Raw genomic sequence first — 22,461 nt, 5'->3', positions numbered from 1 at the left:
GTGGCTCCGGCCCCGGCCCCGCCCCCCGCACGCGGCCGCAGGTGCTGCCGCGATGTCCCCGGCGCGCCCAAGGCGCTGCACCTGCCCCGGCAGTGGTGGCAGTGTTCGCTGGTGCCTCCCCTCCCTGCGCCCGGGAACAAGGAAGCAACTCCAGCTACCTTCGGCCATCACTCGGCAGCTTAGCTTCCTGCTGGCACCTTCCCCACGCCCTGAGTCCTCAGGTCCCCCACCTTGCAAGGCGTTGGGATGCTGGCTTTGGACATGACTCGGGGCACGGGAGGGCTGCCCCTGCTGCTGCTGAGCCTTGCTGTGCTGCATCTCCCACTGGGTAAGGGCTGAGCGGTATGGGGAGCTATCCATGGGCTGGGGGTGAGTGAGGGGCATCGTTCTCCAGGGTGGTGGGTGGCCCTGGGGTGACTTCACCCACAGAGCTGAAACACTTCAGGTGCTGTTTGCTCTCCAGCATCTCAGCTCTGTCCTAGTGAACAAACAGGGCAGTGTTTTATAGAACACAAGCAACAAGCTCTATTTATTTTCCCTCTGATGTGGGTCTCCATCTGGGGAGAGAAGACCTTAGGCCTAGCTGGACCCCCTTGCTGAGCCTTGGTCCTTGCTGGGCTCATTGCCTTTGCTACAGCCTTCCCAGTGGCACCAAATGGCCCTACCCAGATGGCAATGGGATGTACTAGGCCTGGAAAACTTCAAATGCCATCCCAACATTTGCATCTGATGTGAAGTAAGAGCAGTTTTGAATGGAGCACTGGGAATAAGCCTCAAGCTTGTACCTCCCGAGAGCCTTAACTGCAGCTGTAGGTCTTCTCCTGCTGCACCGCCTCAACCCCCTCCCAGAGCTTTTGTGGGTTGCAAAAGGTCTCTCATGGACTTGCCCTGAGCTGCAAGCTGGGATTTGTTCCTTTGTGGGGCTGCTTCCCCCGTTACCATTATTTACACCCACCGCTATCAGTTCCTGACTATCTGAGCACAGAGGGTTTGTTTAAACTGCTGCTGCTGCATTTCCAGACCATCTCACGGTCACCAGTTCCTGCTTGGCTCTTCCTGTCAGACGGGTTTGTCTGACTTCCTCCAGGGATGGGTGAAGATGGTGGAATGGGTCTTAGGACTGGCGCCTAGAGGAGTTTCTGCCCTGAAACCAGCGATGGCCATGGCTTGTTCCTGCTTTGTCAGGCTGGGGATTTATGATTGTCATGTGCTATTCAGGGAATCCACGTGCTTGATCCATGTAGGACAGGGAATCCCCACTCCTGATGATCCATGACTGATGCAAAACTCGGGCAGTTCATAGCAGTAGCAATATTGCACCATGCCCAGCACAGCCGTGCTGGCTTTCACTGCCAGCCCTTGTGTGCTGTTTCCCACATCTTTGCAGGGAACACTGTCCAAGATATGACTGTATCCCTGACTCTCCCAACCTCCTTGACACCCACAGAGACCGTGGCACTGCTGCCCAACACCAGCTCAAGCACTGCAGCCACCTTCCCTTTCTCTCGTCCAGAGATGCCAATGGATACCTTCACACCCAATGCTTCTACAGCTCAGCAGAGCAGCCTGGCAGCCTCCAACATCACCATGCCACAGGCAAGGGGCAGCACAGCTCACAGCACTCGTGTGTCGCCTGGGCTGGGACCCACCACCACCAGCACCACCCCAGCACAACTGGGACCCACCACTAGCACCACCCCAGCACAGCTGGGACCCACCACCACCAGCACCACCCCAGCACAGCTGGGACCCAGTACCACCAGCACCACCCCAGCAGGGCTGGGACCCACCACCAGCACCACCCCAGCACAGCTGGGACCCAGTACCACCAGCACCACCCCAGCACAACTGGGACCCGCTATCACCAGCACTACCCCAGCACAACTGGGACTCACTACCAGCACTACCCCAGCAGGGCTGGGACCCACTATCACCACACCCACTCCAACCTCCATGGCCATGACATCTGACTGTGACAAGACTCCCACTTTCTCATCTGCGGGGGCCAGCACCACCCTGGCTGTCAGCTCATTTGGAGTTGAAATGAGTATGCTTCCTCCCCCCACCTCTACTCTTCTCTCCTCCACTGGGGTGGGCACCACACTTGGCACCAGCACTCACCAAGGGCCAGCTATGACCACACTGCTTGGCAGCACATCCCCAGGGACCAGCACCACCTCTTCTTCCACCACCCCAGGAGTGACAGGCACTTCAGATGGGCCCTTGTTGACCCCATCAGACACCATGGCCTCCCTTGCTACCACCACAAAGCTCCCTGGGAGCATCCCTGTCTCCAGCCAGCCAGTTGGGACCACGTCTAGGACCACTCCTGGTACCTCCACCCCAAGAGAACCAGAGATCCCCAGTGACACTGCAGGTGAGCGCAGCTACAGGGCACCCAGAGGGCAGGATCAGGGTGGTAATTCTCTGCAGGACCTCCCATCTCGCTTAGCCAGGCGCTTGGCTTCTTCCCCCAGGGCCACCTGGTCTTCAGGCTCTGCAGGCAGTGGGTGGGTGCCAGGCTGGGGACCTGTGCTGTGACAGTACTGCTATGTGGCTGTGCCCCCAGCACTGAGCCTGTATGTACACACCCCCTGGAGGATCTGTGTACCCTGTACCCCAAGGAATGTCACTGTACCCCATCAGTCCCTCTGGCGTCTGTCCCCTGGCAGTGCTGCTTACTGGGCACCTGTGTCCTGTCAGTGTGGCTGTATCCTCTTGGCTGTTGCAGGAGCCTTTATCCTGGGACTGCAGATGTACCCTGGTGACAGCCCACTCTGTGCACCTCAACCAGGACAGGGAGACTCTACCCTGTCCCAGTACCCCTGGCCATGCACGTGTTCCTGGTGTCCCTGTACCCCAGCAGAGTATCCTGTATTCTCAGGGTACCTGCATCCTGGCCCAATGCTTACGGTGTGAGAGCACCTCATCAGAGTGCTGATGGCCTCTGTGTGCCTGTGCAGTGTGTGCAGTGCCCCCATGTAGCTGTTCAGCAGCAGGGTGGCTATGCCCTGACAATCCTCCAGCATGCTTGCCTGCCTGCAGAACACCAATAGCTGGCCCAGGGCCTGCAGGCGCCTCTGAGTGCCCCTGTCCCTGACCCTGAGAAGAAGGAAGCAGCCCCAGCTGTGAGCAGTACACTTGGGCTGTGACACGGGGAAGTGATGCCTGTACTGACAGCCCAGGGGACAAACCCTCAGCCTGGAGCACGCCCTTCCTGTGAGCGCCGTCTGCTCTCTTGGCCAGTTCCTCGCGCTCAGACAGAGCTGGCTGTTGTCTCCTGAGGGCGTTGGTGCTGGGAGCCACCACCAAACATCACCCCTGTGGTGAGGTGCGGGGTTCCAGGCAGCCTGGCTCACCCCTGGGCTTTTTTGCGTTGTCATCCTCCCCACAGCAGGGAGAGGAAAGCCACAGGAGCCAGGTCTGTGGTAGTGGTGGCCTTGGTGGCCTGCCCTACGCACTTTTTGTGGCTGTTCTGGGTCCAGCCTTGCAGTTGATGTTTGCTGGGCATTGCGCCAGTCCTCGAGAGTGTCCGTGTCAGGTGGAACCCACTGCCTTGCTGCCAGCACCTGGAAGGTAAAAGGACCCAGCTGGATGCTCTTCCTCTGCTGGGTGAAGGAGACCTGGAAACCCCAGTGCTGGGGCTGTGGGGAGCACTCAGAGTGGTGCCTGTGGGGGTTTGTCAGCTCCCACTCCCTTGAACATGGCTGGGCAGAGAGGAGCACTGTCCCTGCTCCTGCCCTGGCCCCTGCTGCTGCTGCTGCTGCTGAGCCTCACCTGCCTCTCCGTGCTGCACCTGGCTCTGGGTAAGGGCTGAGCGGGATGCCGTGCTCTCCACAGGGTGGGTGGGGAGAGGGAGCATCAGTGCCCAGGGTGGAGGGGTGGCACCTGCACAGTGCAGGGGGGTGGAAAGCTGTAGGGCTGTTTCCCACTTCTTAAATGGGAAGCAGAGGTGGACTTGCTGCTTCTCCTTTTGTGAGGATGAGGCCCTTCTGTGCTCACCTGGCAAGGGCTGGGGTCAGACCTTTGCCCTTCTATGTATTTTTATTTAACCAACTGCTGTGTGCAGGGAGGGCACGGCTGCCAAGGGCTTTGGAAGTTTCTGGCTGGCTTGGCTAAAAGCAGGTGGATGGCAGCTTGCGGTTTGGTTTCCCATCCTCATGTGAGCAGAGCCCCAGACTCACTGGATTTGTGCTGGGATCACTGGGGAATCCACTCTGGTATCCCAAAGCCACCACCTCACAGACACCCCTTGACAAAGGTCCAGGCTGTCCCACCTATCATTTGGAGAGGGTTACAGATCCCTGGGCTTTTCTGGGGACAGCACACTGCTCTGGCACAGTCCATAGTGGAAGAGAGGACAGCCCTCCAGTGTCCCACCCCCTCCCCCCTAGAGCTTTTGTGGGTCACAGCACGTCTCTGAGGCTCATCCTGAGCTGCAAGCTGGGATTTGTTCCTTTGTGGGGCTGCTTCCCCCGTTGCCATTATTTACACCCACCGCTATCAGTTCCTGACTATCTGAGCACAGAGGGTTTGTTTAAACTGCTGCTGCTGCATTTCCAGACCATCTCACGGTCACCAGTTCCTGCTTGGCTCTTCCTGTCAGACGGGTTTGTCTGACTTCCTCCAGGGATGGGTGAAGATGGTGGAATGGGTCTTAGGACTGGCGCCTAGAGGAGTTTCTGCCCTGAAACCAGCAATGGCCATGGCTTGTTCCTGCTTTGTCAGGCTGGGGATTTATGTGGTCTGCCTGGCTGATACTCATTGGAGAGGTCTGTGTTTGATCCATGCAGGACAGGGAGCTCCCACTCCCAGTGCTCCATGGCTGATGTGCAGCTCTGAGTTCCTCGAGGCGCTCACTGCGGTGGTGATGCTGCGCCATCCCCAGCATGGCCATGGACTCAGCCTTTCACCACCAACCCTTGTGCATCTCATTGTCCCAATTCTTTGCAGAGACCACTGTCATGGGTGTGACAGCAACTGTGTCTCCACCTCTCCCTACTTCCTCAACACCTATGGAGAGCTCAACACTGCTGCCTACCACTGACTCCAAGACCACAGCCACCCTCCTTTCCTCCAGCCCTGAAACAGAATCCTCCACCCTAGAGGAGTCCAGCACATCCGAAGAGACTGGCAACACCTCACCTCCCAGTGTGCCTCCTCCCTCCTCTTCAGCTGAGTCCATGACAAGCCTGGCAGCCACAGACAGCTCTGTTATCAACACATCAGACCCCATGAGCACTTCTTCAACCGACCCAGATGGGACCACCCCTGACATATTCCCCTCAACTGTGGAGTCAACTCCAGGTACCCTGACAGTATCTGGGACCCCCGGTGCAGCCATGGGTGGGTTCAGCTGGGGGGCACCTGGAATGCAGGGACATGGTCAGGATGACAAATCCCTGTAGGAATTCCATGTACTTGGGTGGCTTCACATAGGCAGCTTCACTTAGGCCTGCCCCCAGCTGCAGGAGCATCCTGTACCTCTGCAGACAGCACTAACCTAACATTCCTTTGCCCAGACACTGAGCCCTCTTCCCCTGCCACCAGCTCAGCCCAGACCTCAGAGGCTACTACCCTCAGCACGTCTACAGAGCTGCCGACAACCTGCCCCTCTGGCTCGTCCAACACCAGTAAGTGCAGTGCTCCTGGACATCAACACCCCCAGCATCAGTGCTTGGGGCCAGTGCAGGGGGTCCTGGAGCCCTGCTCCTCTTGCTGTGCTCTCAGTGTGGAGGTGCTGATGTTCTGGGGTACATGTGGTTTGCTGTACAGTGAGAGGCTTGTCCTGACAATGTAGTGTGTCCATGACTGTAGTGTGTTCCATGTCTGTGCCAGCAACCCTGGAGAGAGACCCCCAGGTCCTTGGCACAGCCCAGGGTTCAAGGACAATAATCAGAGTCCTGTATTTAATCCTTAGGTTCATCTCACCTCTTTCTGTCACTGCGGCTAAGCACCCCTCTGGACCTGGGGAACACCACGGTGCAGGAGCTGGTGTTGTCCAAGGTGAGGTGTGTGGGAGGGGATCCCACTCTGCATCTGCCAGCTGTGGTTCACCCAGGGAGGGGAATGGCTGCATCTTGCACTGAGTGTCATCCAGAGAGACAAAGGGGAGACCCTCCTTTGGCTGCCATAGTCCTGGATCAGCCCTTCCTATGTGGGGATAGGGAGTAGGAAACTCCTCTGGCACACTTTGATGGCTGTTCTTTCCCCCCAGCTCCGTGAGAACCTGCAAACAGCATTCCCGTGTGCTGGCCTGTCACTGGCGTGGCGAGGGAAGAGGAGAACTTGACCACTGCCCCTCGCCTGGACTGCCAAGCCACCTGCTCCCAGCTCCTCACTCCGTGGTGGTGCAGGCCCCTGGGGAATCCCACACAGCTCCTCTTGAACCTGGGGCTTCCTGTCTTTCACTCTGTACCCCCAGTCCCCTCCTGCCCCTTCCCACAGCCTGTCTGAAGAGCCTGAGCCCTCCCACCACCCTGCTCCAGACCTGGTTCCTGTGGTGGGAACCCCTCCAGCTCTGCTGGGGGGCTGGGAGAAGGGAACCCCACGGGACTGGGATTTTACACCTGGGACTGAGCTGGCTCAGCCATCAAAGCCACTCTGGGGACAGAGGAATGAGGGGAAGGAGACCTGAAGCCCCCAGTACTGCTGTGCCCAAGGCTCACCTGTGATATTGCTGACAGAGAAGAACACCCATGCTGGGCAGTAAATAGAAATTCCATGTTTTCTGTGTTGAAGTGATGACTTCTTTATTTTCCAAGTTGTCTTTCCCAGTTTTCAGCTTTGCCATCTATTGGAGGTAGCGGTGAGGAAAACTGAGTCCCAAAAGCTTTGTGTGGAGAGACGGGCTCAGGGCTGTCCCCTCCCACCAGGGGCTGCTGCAGACATTCCCAAGGATGGCTCAACAGCCTGGTGGTCTCTGCTTTGGAGCTCTCTGCCCCATGACACCCCACAGCTGCAGGGGCAGCACTGTGCACTGTGGGGCTGTGGAAATCCCACGGGCTACTCTCCTTTCCTATTTTTTCCAGTCCCCAACTAAGGAGAAGGCTGTAATGTCTGTCCCCCTGCAGCAAAGTCATTTATTAACTGATTAATTAACCAGATAAAATCCAACTGAAGCAATTATTAGCCTAAGTAAGCCACCTCACCTGGAGATTGAAAACTGAAATAATTAGCAAAATAGCCTTGTTGCGTGTCAGGGGTTGTTTTTGGCTGATCCCTACTTCTCACTACCCCAGCACAGGGAGGGCTGGGAGAGGGTGTGTGGGCCTGTGGGATTCCTAACCTGGGGACTTCTCTCAGGCTGCCTGGATTGTCAGCTGGCTGGGAAGGAGCCAGCAGCTGGACAGGATGGGGAGAGACACCGTGGGATCACCCAGCTGCCTGCCAGTTCACAGGGCCTGGGAGAGGCTGGGCTGGGGCTGGAGGCTGTGCCCAGGCAGCTTGTCAGGGTGCTCCCATTTGGGGCACCCCTTGCATTCCAGGGTGGCCCCTTTGGTCTTTAGGATGCTGCCTGGGTTTTGTGGGCTTTTTGGACCCGTTGAGACTGAGAGAGGTCCCTTAGCAGCTGGGCAAGGAGCTGGGGAGCAGGGCAAAGACTGTTGGAAAGGGTCCCTGTGCTAGCTGCCTGATGGGGTGCTGGGAAAGAAATCCTTGTGGTCTGCCTACGCCTTGGAACTGGGCCAGGAGTCCTCCCACGCCGCATCCCACTGGGCTGTTTTCTCCGGCTGTTGAATCCATAACTTCAGACCCCGGGACATGGCCGGGTGCCAAGGCCGGGATAATGGAGCCAAACTGCGTCACAAAGGGAGGAAAAGGTCCTGAAATGCTGGGATGAAAAGGTGACCAGGGTACTCACTGTTCTCTGCTGGCACAGCTGCCTTCCACTGTTACCGTGGTTGGGGGGCTATGGTGGGAGGAGATGCTCCAGCCCCCTGTGCCACCAACCTGGGAGGGAGAAGAGGGGCACAGTGAGAGGTTGTGGCTCCCCTGGGAGTGGTGTCACTGCCAGGCAGTGGTGGCACAGAGCTCTGCCAAGCCCTGGCACTGCCCATACTCTCTGTGCCTGCTGTCCTTGAGGTGCCACCTTCACCTCATGGCTGCTTGCCTGCCATAGACCACTGACCAGAGGGGCTTGGGAGGCTGGATCCAAGTCCTGCTGCTTTCCCAGCCTGCAAAAGAGTTCTCTCTGCTGTAATACACTCCAGTCTCTCAGCATTGTCCAAAGGAACAAATCTTGTGCCCAACATGATTGTCACCTTTGGAGGACCTGGCAGCATCGTGGGGCGTGTCTCAAGTCCCTTGTGACTCAGGTGTCCCTTCCAGTGTCCCCTTTCCCTTTAGCCCTGCTGATAGCTGTAGCCCAGCTCCCACTCTTTGGCAGGAGGATGTTGCAACACACCCAGCATGCCAAGTCATCCAGAACCTGTGGGGTTGATGGATAACCTGATTTCCCCCATTGCCACCCCTGAGCCCCCTCCAAATGCCCTTGCCAGGAGGCTGGAGGGGAGCCAGTAGGAGATGCTGTGTTTTCCACAGGACTGGAACAACCAGCCCATTAATTCCAGGAAAGCTGATAAGGCACTGTGCTGGGCCATGCTCTGCCATGCTGGATGGTGCAGAGCCCCTGGGTGCTGGGATTCCCAGAACTGCCCCCTGGCTACAGGCTCCTGAAGGGCTCCAGTGCCCACATGATGCTTTGGTCTTTGGTAACAGCAGATTAATGACTTTTACAGGAACCAGCACTTTGCCAGGACCTTGGTTTCAGACATAGCAAAAAGATCAATAAAAAGCCCCTTCCCAGAGTGGTAACAAGGTACTGTCCTCAAGATGAGGTGTCCTTTGGTGGCTCTGGGCTTTCTTGGGAGGGTGTGCCCATGCCTGAGCAGAGGGATGAGTTTGGTTTGTCAGCCCTGTGACTCCATTGGGAGATGGGCATTTCTGGGGGACAGCCTGGGCAGGAGTTGCAGCACAAAGGTGTCCAGACAGTGCTGGCCTCTGTGGAGCACAGACAGGAGCTTGCAGACAGTCTGGGACCAGCACCTTGCTTCAGGTGAGTTGTTTTCCTTTACGCTGAGCAGCATGCTTGCCACAATCTCTGTGGTTCCCACCACATTTTGCACCTCAAACATCATCTGAAGCAACACTCTCCAACATCAGCATGTATTATTCCCTGTTGGGGTTGCTTTCCAAGGTGATACAGCATCGTCAGCACGGGCAGGAACCACTCTCCCATGGCAGGTTTACATCTCTCAAATCCTCCATTGGCTGTGGTGTGGTCACTGCTCGGGTGGTCACTGATGGGTCAGCCACCCCATGATGTGCAGTGCTGGTTGCAAGACCCCAACACACTGTTCCCTCAAGCTTTACACCTACAGTGGCATTTTTGGTGGGCAGGTGTTTAGTTCCAGGTGAGTGACGCTCCCTGGTTTATCGCCTGTGCCCTGTTCCAGTGCCGGGGGCAGTGCGTGGGTTTTACAGGATGGGGTTTGATCAGCCGTGACTTGGCCTCCCCTGGCATTTCCCCATCCACACTGCCCAGTGGTGGCTCGGGGTGTCACTTGATGTGCTGCCTGCCCAGCTCCAGTGGGACACTGTGTACTGCCTAACACCCCTCATAACACTTTGCAGGAGCTGCCTGAGGGCATTTCTGGTTAAGAAGTGTTTAATTGACTACAAAACCATTTAGTGGTGGGAGTTTGCATAATGCTGTTCACGGGGGAGCTGGCAGCAGTTTTCAAGGGGGTGTGCAGGAATTGCTGCTCCAGGAGGAAGAGGGGGGTGAGACACAGGGGTGAAATGACTCAGGGGATCCCCACAGTAAAGAAGGGGGTCTGTTCCTTTTCCTGCTCCATCCTCTGGGGATGCTGGTGCAACTTTGCAGAGAAGCTTCCCTGGACCCTTTACCCCCATCCAGCACCCCAGCACTGCTGTGTCCAGACTGAAGTGCAGGTTTCAAACTCCACTGTTCTGGGCTCTGAAGAAGGATCCCCAGTGCTTCTAGTCACAGCTGAGCACAGTGGAGCTCACCCAGGGCCTGACCCCAGCCACGCTACTCCCTGCTTCATAACCTGCCCCTGCTCCCGGGGAGCCAAGTGGGCAGTTGTGTCCTGCCTTGGGTTGAGACATGGCTCAAGTGATGATTTTAGTGTCCATGGCATCCTCACAGGCACGGTGACACCAGCTGGCATTGCCCTGTCACCAGCACACACTGCTCTGTGGCCCCATGCCCTGCATGTGGAGCAGGGTCTGTGGGGTGACTGCCATGCCACTGTTGGCAGTGCCACACATTGCTCTGGGGCTCAGCTTCACCTCCTGGTGCTGGCAGCCCAGGGAGCTGCACCAGGCTGAGCTCGGGTCCTGGGGGATGTGGGTTCCTGCAGGGTGGGCTTTGGGTACACCCCAGCCCATGCCCCAGCTGAACAGGGCATCCAGCCCTTGGCAAGGGGAGGGCTCGACCGGAAGGGAAGGGTGACAGGGACATTGGAGGGAAGGGACCGGGGGCGGGAGAGGACGTCGGCAACCTGCCTCCTTCTGCCATCCCTATAAATAGGAGGGAGCAGGAGCACGAGCACCTGTGGGACTCCAGCTCTGCAGGAGAGGCAGACAGGGAGGGACGGAGGGAGCTGCTCCTTGCTGCTCTCTCCTCCCTTTGAGCTACCTAGTGCTCTGCCTGTGTGGAGGCCTGAGGCATGGGGACCAGGGGATGGACGCTCTCCACCTTCCTGGGATGCTGCGCATGGATTCTGCACGGTATGTCCTCTATTTTTCTGCTAGCCCATGTGCTACCCGAGCCCTGTCAGCGTGCAGCAGGTACACTGTGAGATGCTTTTCACTCCTGGCTGTACTGGAAACTCCTCTTACGACCAGTCCTTGCAAGGCATTGCAGCCAAAGAGCTGGAAAAGCATTTTGCAGGGCAGGCATCACCCCGAGGGGCTGGTTGCAGGCGTGGAGCCATGGGAGAGATGAGAGCCCAGCCCGGAAGCCTGCAGGCAGCTGTGTACCCCTCCAGCAAAGGAGCCAAGGGAAGCCAGCTGGCAGAGCAGGACTCAGGGATGCTCCCATCCCTCCCACATCCCAGAAAAGAGCAAATGCTGGTGCTCCATGCTGGGGCCCCTCTTGCACAAACTTCCCATGAATGGGTGTGTGGGATAGATGGTGTTTCCTGCTCCACACTGAAGAATTAAGATAAAACAGGGATTTACTGGGGTGAGTCGGCCAAACTAAACTGGGGTGACTTGACTGATGTACTTTGTTTTCCCCGTGATGGGGATGGAAGCTGCTGAGCTCTTTTGGCTGAGGGGGCTGGTAAAAAGAGCCTTTTCCAGCCAGGGAAGATGACACTGAAGGAGCCTGCCAGGAAAGGGAATGTGGGTCTAGCAGAGGATGGACCCCTCGGGGACTGTCCTGGCACAGGAGCTGATATTCAGTAATGACCCTGCACAAGCTATCTGGGAGCTAAGGGGCTGAGCCAGCGGTGAGGTTGGAGGCACCTCTGCTGCAGGGAGATCTGGCTGCCTGTCAGGGGGAACCTGACGAACTGGAGCACCAGGATTGGGAACAGGCTGGAGCTGTCAGGCTGCGGCAAAGCCCTGCTGGATCTTGCCATCGGGTGCCCTTCGCCTCCCCTAATTGAAGCTCCCTAAAGCCAAGCGTCAGCAGATCCACCCGGCTCCTCACGGAGCCAACGGCGGCAGCTTGGTCGTTCTGCGTCCCTGTCCTAAAAATAAGACCGTGTGAAACGTCACCTATGGGTGCCAGTGGTTCTGGGAGAGGTGTCTGGGATGTGGGCAGGTGTCTCCTCCTTTCAGCAGAGTTCCTGAGTGTGGGTTAGGATTTTGGCAGCAGGAGGAGAGAACTGTAAGAAGGGTTTGGTCCTGGGAGCTTGCAAATATTCCCTTCTGGGCAGGGAACCCCAGGTGCCTTCACTCAGCTGGAGGCAAGGGGATGGGGGCAGGAGCAGGCAGGCACCCAGCCCAGGAGAGTTTTATTGAACCTGCTTTAAGTGCAGCAGATCAGAATCCATTTGCAGTCAGGGGAGGCTTCCCTAAGCCTTGGCTTTCCTGTCTGACAAAGGGCTTTGGGTAAAGTGATTTAAATGTCCCTCAGACACTCAAAAGGTGAAAAAACACAGAACCCTCCCAGGCTCTGCAGAAGCGACTGTGCTCAGAGCTGTCCCTGCAGTGATGGAAAGAGGGCTGAGGGTTGCCCTGAAGTGGCAGAGCTCCACAGACACCCCCTGGGCTATGAACAAAACTTACTGGGCTCCTGCTCTACCAGTGACCAGGATCCCAGTACCATTCCCAGCATGGACTGGGTTTCAGCAGCTGCTTTTGCCTCCCTGCTTGCACCAGTGTCTCTCTCTGTGGTGAGTTGTGTCTGATCTCAGCTCTCAGCTGCTGCTGCTGAGGATACAAGAGGTGCTGTGCAGTGCAGTACCCAAGGCAGTCCAGACTGCGCTCCTTGGCTTTTAAATCAGGGCCTTGTAAGGCTGTTGGATGAGGCAGAAGGGGTTTAAGAAGTGGTGGGAGCTCTGTGATTCTCACTGAGAGGTGTCTGAGCCTGGCAGGTGTGAGCTCCAGCTCCCATGGTAACACTCCACTTTGTGCTTCTCTGCAGGGCTTGGGGCTGTTGTTGCTGTCCCCATCACTACCGATGGGCCCTTTACTGAGGGCACAGCTTTCCCCATTACAGCAGAGGACGAGTGGCCCCGTACTACCCTCCCTGCAGAGATGAGCATCACAGCAGCTGACACTGAGACCTTCCCTCCCTGGACTGAGACAGACCCAGTGATGGTGACGAGTGAATACGGCTCTGCAGCGCCAGCTTTGGTGAATGGGACCAAGGCTCCTAACACGACTCAGAGTACTGAGGGACATTCAGCTGCTCCCAATCCAGCCTCTGCTTCCACCACCGCCATCACACATCACCTCTCTGCCACCACAGCAGCAGTGCAGGATGAACCAGAGGCCACTTCTGATGCCCCTCTGGGGACCACCCCTGTCCTTGAGGATGTGAAGGAGGACATCCTTGCAAACAGAGGAGAAGACACAGACCTCAGTACTGCCACCACCTCTCCCCTGGCAGTCACCTGGGTGCCAGAGCCAACCACTGGTGTCACTGAGCTGCTGAGCCAAGGGCTGACCACAGCAGTTGAGGAAGATGTAATCCTGCCTGAAGCTACTCAAAGTGAAACCACTGCCAGCTCCTCCTCGAGCCCCAGTCCTGATGTCAAGGAACTGCTTCCAACCGAGCAGGATGGAGCAGTGGGTGGGGTTGAAGGCAGTAGCCCAGAACCAGCAGGAGAAATGGCCCCAGCTGGTGAGGAAAGTCCCTTGGCTTCAGAGTCTGGAGATCCAGGAGATGCAATAAATGGTGAATTCAGCACAGCCAGCTCAACCCATCTACCTCCAGAGAGCCCAGTGATATCAGGAACAGTGGAAAACCCTGGGAAGTCCTCCCTCCTCCCTGGCCAGACACTGAGCCCAGACACTTCGCTGACACCATCCAATGGTGGGGATGGGGACGGGCAGGGAGTTCCCGGGATGTCATCAGACGCTTCTGGTTCAGCCTTGTCACCTGCAGCCAGCCAGGCACCAGTGGCACCTGAGGAAACAGAGGACACTGGCACCTCACTGCCAGCCCCAGGGGTTTCCACGGATGCACAGAGTGACACAAATCTCCCAGTCTCAGCCACTGCACTGTCTGCAGGGGATGTGGGAGCTGAGGATCTGGCCAGTCCATCCCTCCAGCCTGCCCCATGGCAGACCCCCACTGGAGAACAGCCACTGCTGCTTCCTGATGATCTGGCATCCCCCACAGACACCCCCAGTGTTCCCGGGGCAGCTTACCCAGCCCCAGAGGCTGAAGCCAGCACCCTGCCTGAAGGTGATGGTGCAGCAGAGACACCAGCAAGTCCTGACCTCGCTACTGGCCCAGAGGCAGCCGTGTCTCCGTCTCTCGGGGAGCCACAGCCAGCGGGGATGCCAGCTGGAGCTCCCCAGGAAGCTGATGGACTTGGCACTGGCTTGAGTTCAGATTCAGATGCCCCCAGCTCAACCCCTTTTGTTCCTGATGGACTGGCATGGCCCACTGCTGGGACCCAGGGTCAGGGAGCTGCGGGGGTGGGGGACCTGGCACAGGCAGGAGGTCTGGGGGATGCCAGTCCCTATGAAGATACTCAGAGTGACATGAGTCCTCCAGCCCTTCAGCCCTCAGGATCTCCTGCTGATGATGGAGAGCTGCTATCTGAAGGAGCAGAAGACTTGGCAAATGCTGAACTTTCCTCTCCATCTGCACTTGCGGATGAAACAGGAACAGGAGGAGCCCCAGCACTGGGACAAGGGTCCTTGCCTGGTCCTGCAGCTCCCAGCAATGATGGAATGGAGCCTGATCTCGCAGGAGCTGAAGAACCAGGGGAGCTGCCTGGTGAATCTACCAGTGCTCCTGGGGCTGTTTTCCCACCCCTAGGGTCTGTGGCTGGCCCTGTGTCCGAGGCAGAGACACCAGTGAGCCCTGACCTCAGTGCTGCCCAGGGAGCACCTGGGTCTCCATCCTTTGGTGAGCCACAGCCATGGGGAGCAGCAGCTGGTGCTCCTGTGGGAGCAGGTCTCCCTGGAGCTGAAGGGCCAGACACAGACTCGACTTCAGCATGGGATACCCCCAGCTCAGCAGTTCATGGACCTGTAGGACCCCCAGCACCTGGCCTTGGGGACCAGCCTGGCACAAATGTAGAGTTGCCAGCAGCAGAAGGGCAAGAAGCCAGCACAGCAGAGGCAGCACTGGAAGGAGCAGGCAGTGGGATTGAGTCTGAGCCGTCCCTGAGCTCCAGTGCAGGCAGTGGAGCAGCAGCAGGGATGGATCAACTGCCTGGCACTGGTTCCCCATCTGGAATTGCCTCTCCCAGTGATATGGCGGCGCCTTCCGTGTCAAGGGGTGATGAAGTGGGACCCATCTCATCTGCAGCCTCTGGCCCTGACAGTCTGTCCTCGGCCTCTCCAGATGGTGAAACTGGCCCAGGGCTTGGTCTGGTGCAGGGGGCTGAGAGTGCAGGGGATGTGGCACAGGCAGGAAACCCAGAGAGTGAAAATCCCAACACAGAGACAAGTCCTTCAGCTGTCAGCCCTGAGCAGGACCTCACTGACACCAGAGATCTGCCAGCAGAAGAAGCAGGGGATATGGTGCATGCTGAACTTTCCTCTCCATCTGCACTTGGGGAAGGAACAGGAACAGGAGGAGCCCCAGCACTGGGACAAGGGTCCTTGCCTAGTCCTGCAGCTCCCAGCAATGATGGAATGGAGCCTGATCTCGCAGGAGCTGAAGAACCAGGGGAGCTGCCTGGTGAATCTGCCAGTGCTCCTGGGGCTGTTTTCCCACCCCTAGGGTCTGTGGCTGGCCCTGTGTCCGAGGCAGAGACACCAGTGAGCCCTGACCTCAGTGCTGCCCAGGGAGCACCTGGGTCTCCATCCTTTGGTGAGCCACAGCCATGGGGAGCAGCAGCTGGTGCTCCTGTGGGAGCAGGTCTCCCTGGAGCTGAAGGGCCAGACACAGACTCGACTTCAGCATGGGATACCCCCAGCTCAGCAGTTCATGGACCTGTAGGACCCCCAGCACCTGGCCTTGGGGACCAGCCTGGCACAAATGTAGAGCTGCCAGCAGCAGAAGGGCAAGAAGCCAGCACAGCAGAGGCAGCACTGGAAGGAGCAGGCAGTGGGATTGAGTCTGAGCCGTCCCTGAGCTCCAGTGCAGGCAGTGGAGCAGCAGCAGGGATGGATCAACTGCCTGGCACTGGTTCCCCATCTGGAATTGCCTCTCCCAGTGATGTGGTGGCACCTTCTGTGTCAAGGGGTGACGAAGTGGGACCCATCTCATCTGCAGCCTCTGGCCCTGACAGTCTGTCCTCGGCCTCTCCAGATGGTGAAACTGGCCCAGGGCTTGGTCTGGTGCAGGGGGCTGAGAGTGCAGGGGATGTGGCACAGGCAGGAAACCCAGAGAGTGAAAATCCCAGCACAGAGACAAGTCCTTCAGCTGTCAGCCCTGAGCAGGATGAACTGCCTGGTTCAGACTCCTCATCTGGTTCAGCCTCTCCCAGTGGTGATGTTGCAGCATCCTCCGTTTCAGATCAATCCAGCCTGGGTGCACTCGAAGGAGCAGACAGTGCTACTGAAGGTCTTCAGCCCTCCCTGGATGCTGGCACTGGGGTCCTTCCTGCTGCAGAAGAAGGGGCAAGTGAAGGGGCTGGTGATGGAGGGTCCACAGGGCAGCCCCAGGCTCCTATTGGAGTGGGACCAGCTGGTTCAGTTTCCCTTGATGGAGAAACGGGAGGTGTGCTGCAGTCTGCATCTTCTTCCTCATCTACAGTGGGGTCTTCATTACCTGGGAGCACAGGTAAGGCTGCTGATGAAACAAGCCTTCCTGGAGCTGCTGCAGCTGGTGCTGGACTGAACACAGGCTTGGAGGCTGCTGGGCCTCAAGAAGCCTCTGTGTCTGCCCCTGGCACCCAAAGTGGTGCCAATACTGAACTTTCTGATGGAAAACTGGGCAAAGATGATGTGGTGGAGGTGCCTGGAGGAGCCTCGGTGAATGGGGGACCATCCCCTGGTGCCAGCCTGGTCCCAGCAGCTCCAGACAACAGCGGTGTTTCCAATGGCGAGGCCACCTCGGTGGCTGCTTCTCTGCTTCTCCCTGGACATGGGCTGAGCTCGGGGCTGGCACCCAATGGGGACCCCAACCCTGTGCCAAGCACCCAGAGTGGGAGCAGCCCCCTGCTGCCAGGGTCACCAGGTGGGCTCTCAGAAGAACCTGGAGGTGCTCAGTCGTGGTCTCTTGAAGATGAGGCGGCCTCAGGCATGCCAGGACCTTTGGGAGAAGCGTCCCCTCATGCTCCCATATCCCCCAACGCTGCCCCAGTGCTGCCTTCTGCTCCACAGAGAGGAAATTCTGCAGAGGGGGTGTCTGCCAGCCCTGGGCTTTCAGCACGTGAGTCCACAGTGGGGTCCTCTGTAGGGGGAAAGGGAGAGCTGGGGGCTGCTGTGCCGGGGGGGCCTGCCTTGCTCCTGCCTCCCTCCCAGCCAGGAAGCCCTGGAGCCCCCTCTGGGGATGCCAACAGCCCTGTTCCTGGAAAAGGGAGTGCTGTGCTCCATGGAACCATGACAAGGCAAGGGGATGAAACCCATCTCCTTCCCAGTGCCACTGGATCCGGGGCACATGTGGAGACTCACTCTCCGCCTGAGGGGAGCCCAGGGCTCCCCGGCCTTTCTCCCGCTGGGATCATTGCTGGCGGTTCTGGAGCAAAATCCCTGGGACCAGGACCTGCTGGTGGCTCATCACCTGCTGCCCTGCAGCCATTCCAGGGCAGGGAGCTGCCCACCAGCCTGGCAAACAGAGCTCCTTCCAGCTCTGGGTCGAGCCTTTCTGGAGCCTCCCCAGGCCAGGGGGGATCCCAGGGCAGGTCCCCATCCACTGCACCCCCAGCCACACCCTGCAGCCCAGCCCCACCAGCCCCCCTGCCCAGGGGCAGGGAGGTGCTTCCCAGGCCAGGAACAGCCACTGTCACCTCCCGTGCATCGTCCCCCGTGGTTCCAGCTCCACCAGGAGTGCCAGCAGCTGCCCCAGCCCTGCCGCCCAGTCCCGCAGGTACGTGATGCTCGCACAGCAGCCCTGGTGGCACTAAAACATCCAGTTTCCTGATGGATCGTCCTCAGGGATATTCAGTGCTCAGAAAACAAGGATATTTGAAGGCAGGATCCTGGGGGAGATGCAGCACAAGGAGCCCCTACACATGAGCTTGCACATACAGATTCATCAGCTGGAAAACCCATCCCCTCCAAATGTTTTTGGTTTTTTTTTTTTTTTTTTTTTTTAACAGACAGAAATAGGGAGCTGGAGGCTGTAAAAGTCTCTAGAAAGAGCTGTGGGTGTTTAATTCTGTGCTATCCCTGCCACAGTCCTTGTACAATGTTTTTCTCCTAATGGCAGTCATTCAGCACAGTGTCCCAACAGGCCTGGTTGAAGCAGGGGACAGCAAAAGTCATCATAGCAGGTTTAGGGCAGCTGTGTTTGTGTAAGGCAGTGAAAAGGGCGGGGAACAAGCTCCTACCAGGGAGGGTGACATGCAGAGTGTCCCTGGAGGCTTTAGGCACTGTCCCCCCATCCTTCTGCCCCCCAGGCTCTGTCCCAGTAGAAGCGAGATAATTTCAGCCCTTTTAAATCTTTGATACAGACCAAAGGCTTTGCTGTAAATGTGGTTTGGTTTTATTGTTTGTTTGTTGGTTTGTTTTCTTTTCCAGTTCCAGCTGTGCCCCTTTATGGGTATGGAGCAAGGGAAAATGATCGGGAGTATGTGGAAAGGAGAGTGGACTTTAATTCTCCACTTTTCAAGCCCGAGACTGGATTCCCATTTGGGAAGACCCTGCGCAGCTCTCTCTACGTGAGTCTGCTTGGGCTTGACTCATTGAGCAAGCACCATCACCCAAAAACCTGGGAGAGGTACCAGGTGCCTGGGATGGGACTCGTGGGGCCCAAGCTATTGGGATGCTGCTGTGGTCTGTTTGCAGCAGGAGGTGGCTTTGTGGCATTTCAGCAGTGACAGGTGGTGGCTTTCCTTGGGCATTGCTCAAAATGGACTTGGAAATGGGAGGGCTGCCACCCCCCCACCAGGGCTGGTCCTGATCTCACCTGATGGAGGGATCCCTCTGCTCAGTTTACAGACAATGGACAGATCATTTTCCCAGCCTCAGAGGACAGGATCCTCACGTACCCCAACCCTCCTCCCGGTGGCTTCAATGGCCATGAAGAGGTCCCCATGATCGCTGTATTTTGGGACAACGCTGACTTCTCCAGAGGTGTTGGAACCACCTTTTACCAGGTGAGTGTACTTTGGTACAGGGGTCTGTGTGTGACCCCAGTCTAGGCCTGTTTTGTCCCACTGGGAGCTAATGCAGACCTGTGTGTTCCCACTCCACAGGAGTTCTCCACCCTCAACACGGCCAAGCCGCCGTTCGTCCTTGACGTGGAAGCGAAGGTCCGGCGGTACCTGAGGTCCTCCTACTCTGCAGTCTGGACCTTGAAAATCACCTGGGAGAAGGCACCTGTCTATGCAGCACGGACTGACACCCGCAAGGTAAGGGACTGATGGAACACAGGTGCTGCTGAGTTGTCAAAAAAACCCCAAGACCCACAACGACCTTCTCTGTGCCTGAAAATAAGAACCAGCTTTGTGACAAAGGCCAGTCTTGACGAATTTTGTCCTAAAGGACTGGGCTGTGCCCATGTTTTGGTGGTTTTCAGGTTTTTTGAGGGGTACCTTTAGTTGAACTTCCCCTGTTCTATAAAACCTTTCTCTTTAAGGTGGTGGGAGTTTATTGCACACTAGAAATGCTGTTTTTCAGAGGCATTAAATTGGGTGAATTTGAAGATTGTCATGGAACTGTTTCAAAGTAAAACCATCACATTTTCCATGTGAAATGTGAACCAGGCCTGGCTGTGTTTGCCTTGTTTCCCTCCAGACCTCAGTCTGGCCATTCCCCAGCGAGTGCTGCCCCACACCCTGAATTTTAAACCCCACATCTTTACTCACTTTCTTACCTGTCTGCAACACTTCTCCCCAGACAGTCACATACCAGGCTGTCCTGACCACTGATGGCTTCAGGTCCTACATCCTGATGCTGTACCAGGATGGAGGCATGCAGTGGGATTACACCAGGCTCACTTCCACCAATGTGCTCATCGGCTACACCAGGTACAGCAGCTCAGCACCCCATCCCTGCCTCCTCTGAGCACTGGGGTGCATCCCACCCATAGCTCCTGCTGGTTGAATCCTTCCCCAGCATCCCAGGGAGTGCCCTGCAAGGATGAGGACAGCCCAGATGAGGTCTGCATGACCGTATATCCTAACATATCGGGGCCTCACAAACAAATTTGCCCCATTAGGGACTGGATCATGCTGCAGCAGGCTGTCTTGCTGGGCTGTGCTTGCTGTAAGATCCAGAAATCCCTCTGGAGTCCTGGGCCCCCAGCATCCTGGCGGTTTGGGTGGAAGGAGTGGGAAATAGGGGATGTTTGCTGAACTTTGCACCAGCTGAGGGAAGGGATTTCCGTGCTTGGCCGGAGCAGTTGCTTCCTGCCTCCTCACATTACGTCTTGCCCTGTACATGCTGTCTCCAGAGTTTTCTCATTAGCTGCTTGCTGCAGCTGGGTAAGGAAAAGGTGGCTTGGATGGGAAGCACGGGCAGCACAGACATGTGTGTGTGTGTGTCTGTGTGTGACCACTTGTGGGTTTCTGCTCCAAATCACCTGGCAAGATGCTAGAAACCATGGAAGCTGTTCATGGGGGTCTTCAGATGTCTGCGTGCTCAGCCCCTGATGCAGCAGGAGTCTTTGCAGCACCCAAAAACAGCAGTACCCTGTCTAGAGGAGGAAGCAGGCTGGAGCAGCTCTTGCCTTTGCCCTCCTGTTCCAAGAGCTGCTGTGTGGGTGCTGCAATTCCACCGGCGCAGGATCAGGATGGCTGAAGGGCAGGCTGGGGCTGGAGCTGGGGCTGGGGCTGGGATAATCCCACCCAGAAGAGCAACCCCTGATTTTTCCTCTTTCCTCTTCACTCAGTGGGGATGGCTTTTACCACAACGATGACCTGACTAAGAGACCTCCAGCTGCTAAATATCGCCCTGACCAGTTCAGGGGCTACAACACAGGTAGTACCACACAGCTGGGGTGGGTTCAGGAGGGGAATACTCCCAGGGATTGAAATCCAGCCTGCTGCTGTGGTGAGGCTCTCACTGAGTTCTCAAGGCCAGGCTTTCCCCCTCAAGCACATTTCCCCTGGGTACCAGCTATGCCCTGAGGCTGGAACATCCCTGCTGTGCCCATGGTCACTTTTTGTTTCAATGACTCTGTCCCAAGGCTTGCTTCTTTGACAAGAGCCTCTCCCCCTGTTTCCCTTCTATTGAATGGCTGTTGAAGATGGAAACCCATGGCTATATGTCAATGTGGGTTTAGTTTTCAGCATCAGCACTACATGACTCACCTTGAGACTAAACAGCCCCTGTGGTCCCCTTGGCCAAAGGTGACAGCTCACAGTTTCTCTCCCTGCACAGACCTCCGTGGGTTGTGGATTTACAAGTTGGAGAGCCGCGTGGGCATCAACTACGGGCTGAAATGCCTGGCATGGATGGGGAAGCAGCAGGAACCCAGGGCATGGAGCCAGGGCCTGCCCACCTGCCCCTGCTCCCTGCAGCAAGGGCAGCAGGACCCACGCTTCAAGAGCAGCCGTGGAGGCAAGTGGACATGCTGCTTCCTCACCCTCCTCATCCCCAAGCTCTCCTTCCCCACCTTCCCTGCAAGGGTGGCTGGGGTCCCAGCTGCAGGGTGGGCAAGTGACCCTAAGGAAAAGGAGAGGGAGACTTCAGAGACAGGAAAAGTGAGGAGGATTGAGGGCTGACCTCTTCTTGTCTTATTAGACTGGCCAGAGTTGGTCAGACCTGCATGGGGATGCAGGGGATCAGGGTCTCACCCTGGGGAACCACTTAGATGGTCTCCATCAGTTCCTCCAAACTCCTGTAGCACCGAGGGTGATGTGGTGGGAGTGGTGGATAACAAGGAGCCAGCTCTGGCCCGGTCCTTGCCCCGAGGCAGGTGTGCTGGCCAGGCAGAGCTCCTGAGGCTCAGTGCTGCCCATTTCAGGCAGGTGGGGTGCCCGTGTGTCCATGCTGCACTCGGCCTCCCCCAACCAGCACGGTGCCGGCGTCCGCTGCGTGTACGACAACCAGAACCAGCTCATCGAGGGGCGGCAGGAGAGGTACTGGAGGTCCTCCAGGCAGGCCTCACCCTACCGTGGTAAGCACAGCCAGCCTTGGCATACCCTGGCTGAGACTGGTATTGTTGTAGCCTGTAAATAATTTTAATCTCTGTGCCAACCTGTTTCCTGACGTGCTGTTTACCTTGGAGGGAGTGTGGAGCTGCCAAAAGCTGGGGAAAGCGTTGCCTGGCACCAGCCCATCTCCCTCCTCTTCCCTTCAGCCCCTTAGTGTCCTTTTTGCCTCCAGACCAGGAGCTGAAGCTGTACGACTGGTGCTGTAACCGGGCGGGCAGTGCCCACCTCTGTGCCCGCTACAGTGAGAAGAGGCCGAAGATTGGCTGTGATGGATACCAGTCACCCAGCACGGGTGGGTCTGCAGCTCTTGTGCACGGGGGTGATGCTGTCTTGGTGCCCAGGGCTGGGAGGGAATGTCTCAGCCTCCCTATGGTTAAGGCAGCTAGAGCCCTGAGCAGAAGAGGGAAGGGTTTTGGGGTGTGCCATGCCCTGGGCCATGGGGGGTTGTGGGGATATCTCCCTCAGTACATAACCACCAGCATAGTCTGGAGGTAATGGTGCTGGGAGGTGAGGAGGACCACAGCAAACGTGGTTATGCTGTAAGCTGATGTGGGGCTTTCTTGCAACCTTCAACAGGTTCCTCGGAGGA

The 22,461-nt window shown here is 57.3% G+C and overlaps 1 protein-coding gene across 3 annotated transcripts; it reads left to right on the top strand.

The window, feature by feature from the left end:
* Nucleotides 1-34: 34 nt before the first annotated feature.
* LOC117000791 (flocculation protein FLO11-like) lies at nt 35-6,727 on the top strand. 3 transcript variants are annotated; one of them, XM_033068812.1, is made up of 5 exons: nt 35-328; nt 4,954-5,307; nt 5,523-5,633; nt 5,921-6,006; nt 6,218-6,727. In XM_033068812.1, the coding sequence occupies exons 1-5, from the start codon at nt 247-249 to the stop codon at nt 6,290-6,292; spliced, it is 708 nt and encodes a 235-aa protein (XP_032924703.1). In that variant the 5' UTR covers nt 35-246; the 3' UTR covers nt 6,293-6,727. The 3 variants fall into 3 exon arrangements, with proteins under 3 accessions (XP_032924703.1, XP_032924701.1, XP_032924702.1); XM_033068810.1 differs by lacking the exon at nt 35-328 and adding an exon at nt 1,869-2,377; XM_033068811.1 differs by lacking the exon at nt 35-328 and adding an exon at nt 3,237-3,806.
* Nucleotides 6,728-22,461: the final 15,734 nt, after the last annotated feature.

The sequence above is a fragment of the Catharus ustulatus genome, chromosome 10 (genome assembly GCF_009819885.2).
Source record: "Catharus ustulatus isolate bCatUst1 chromosome 10, bCatUst1.pri.v2, whole genome shotgun sequence".
Lineage (NCBI taxonomy): Eukaryota > Metazoa > Chordata > Aves > Passeriformes > Turdidae > Catharus > Catharus ustulatus.
The sequence above is the reverse complement of the archived record's forward strand: the minus strand, read 5'-3'. Positions and strand labels throughout refer to the sequence as shown.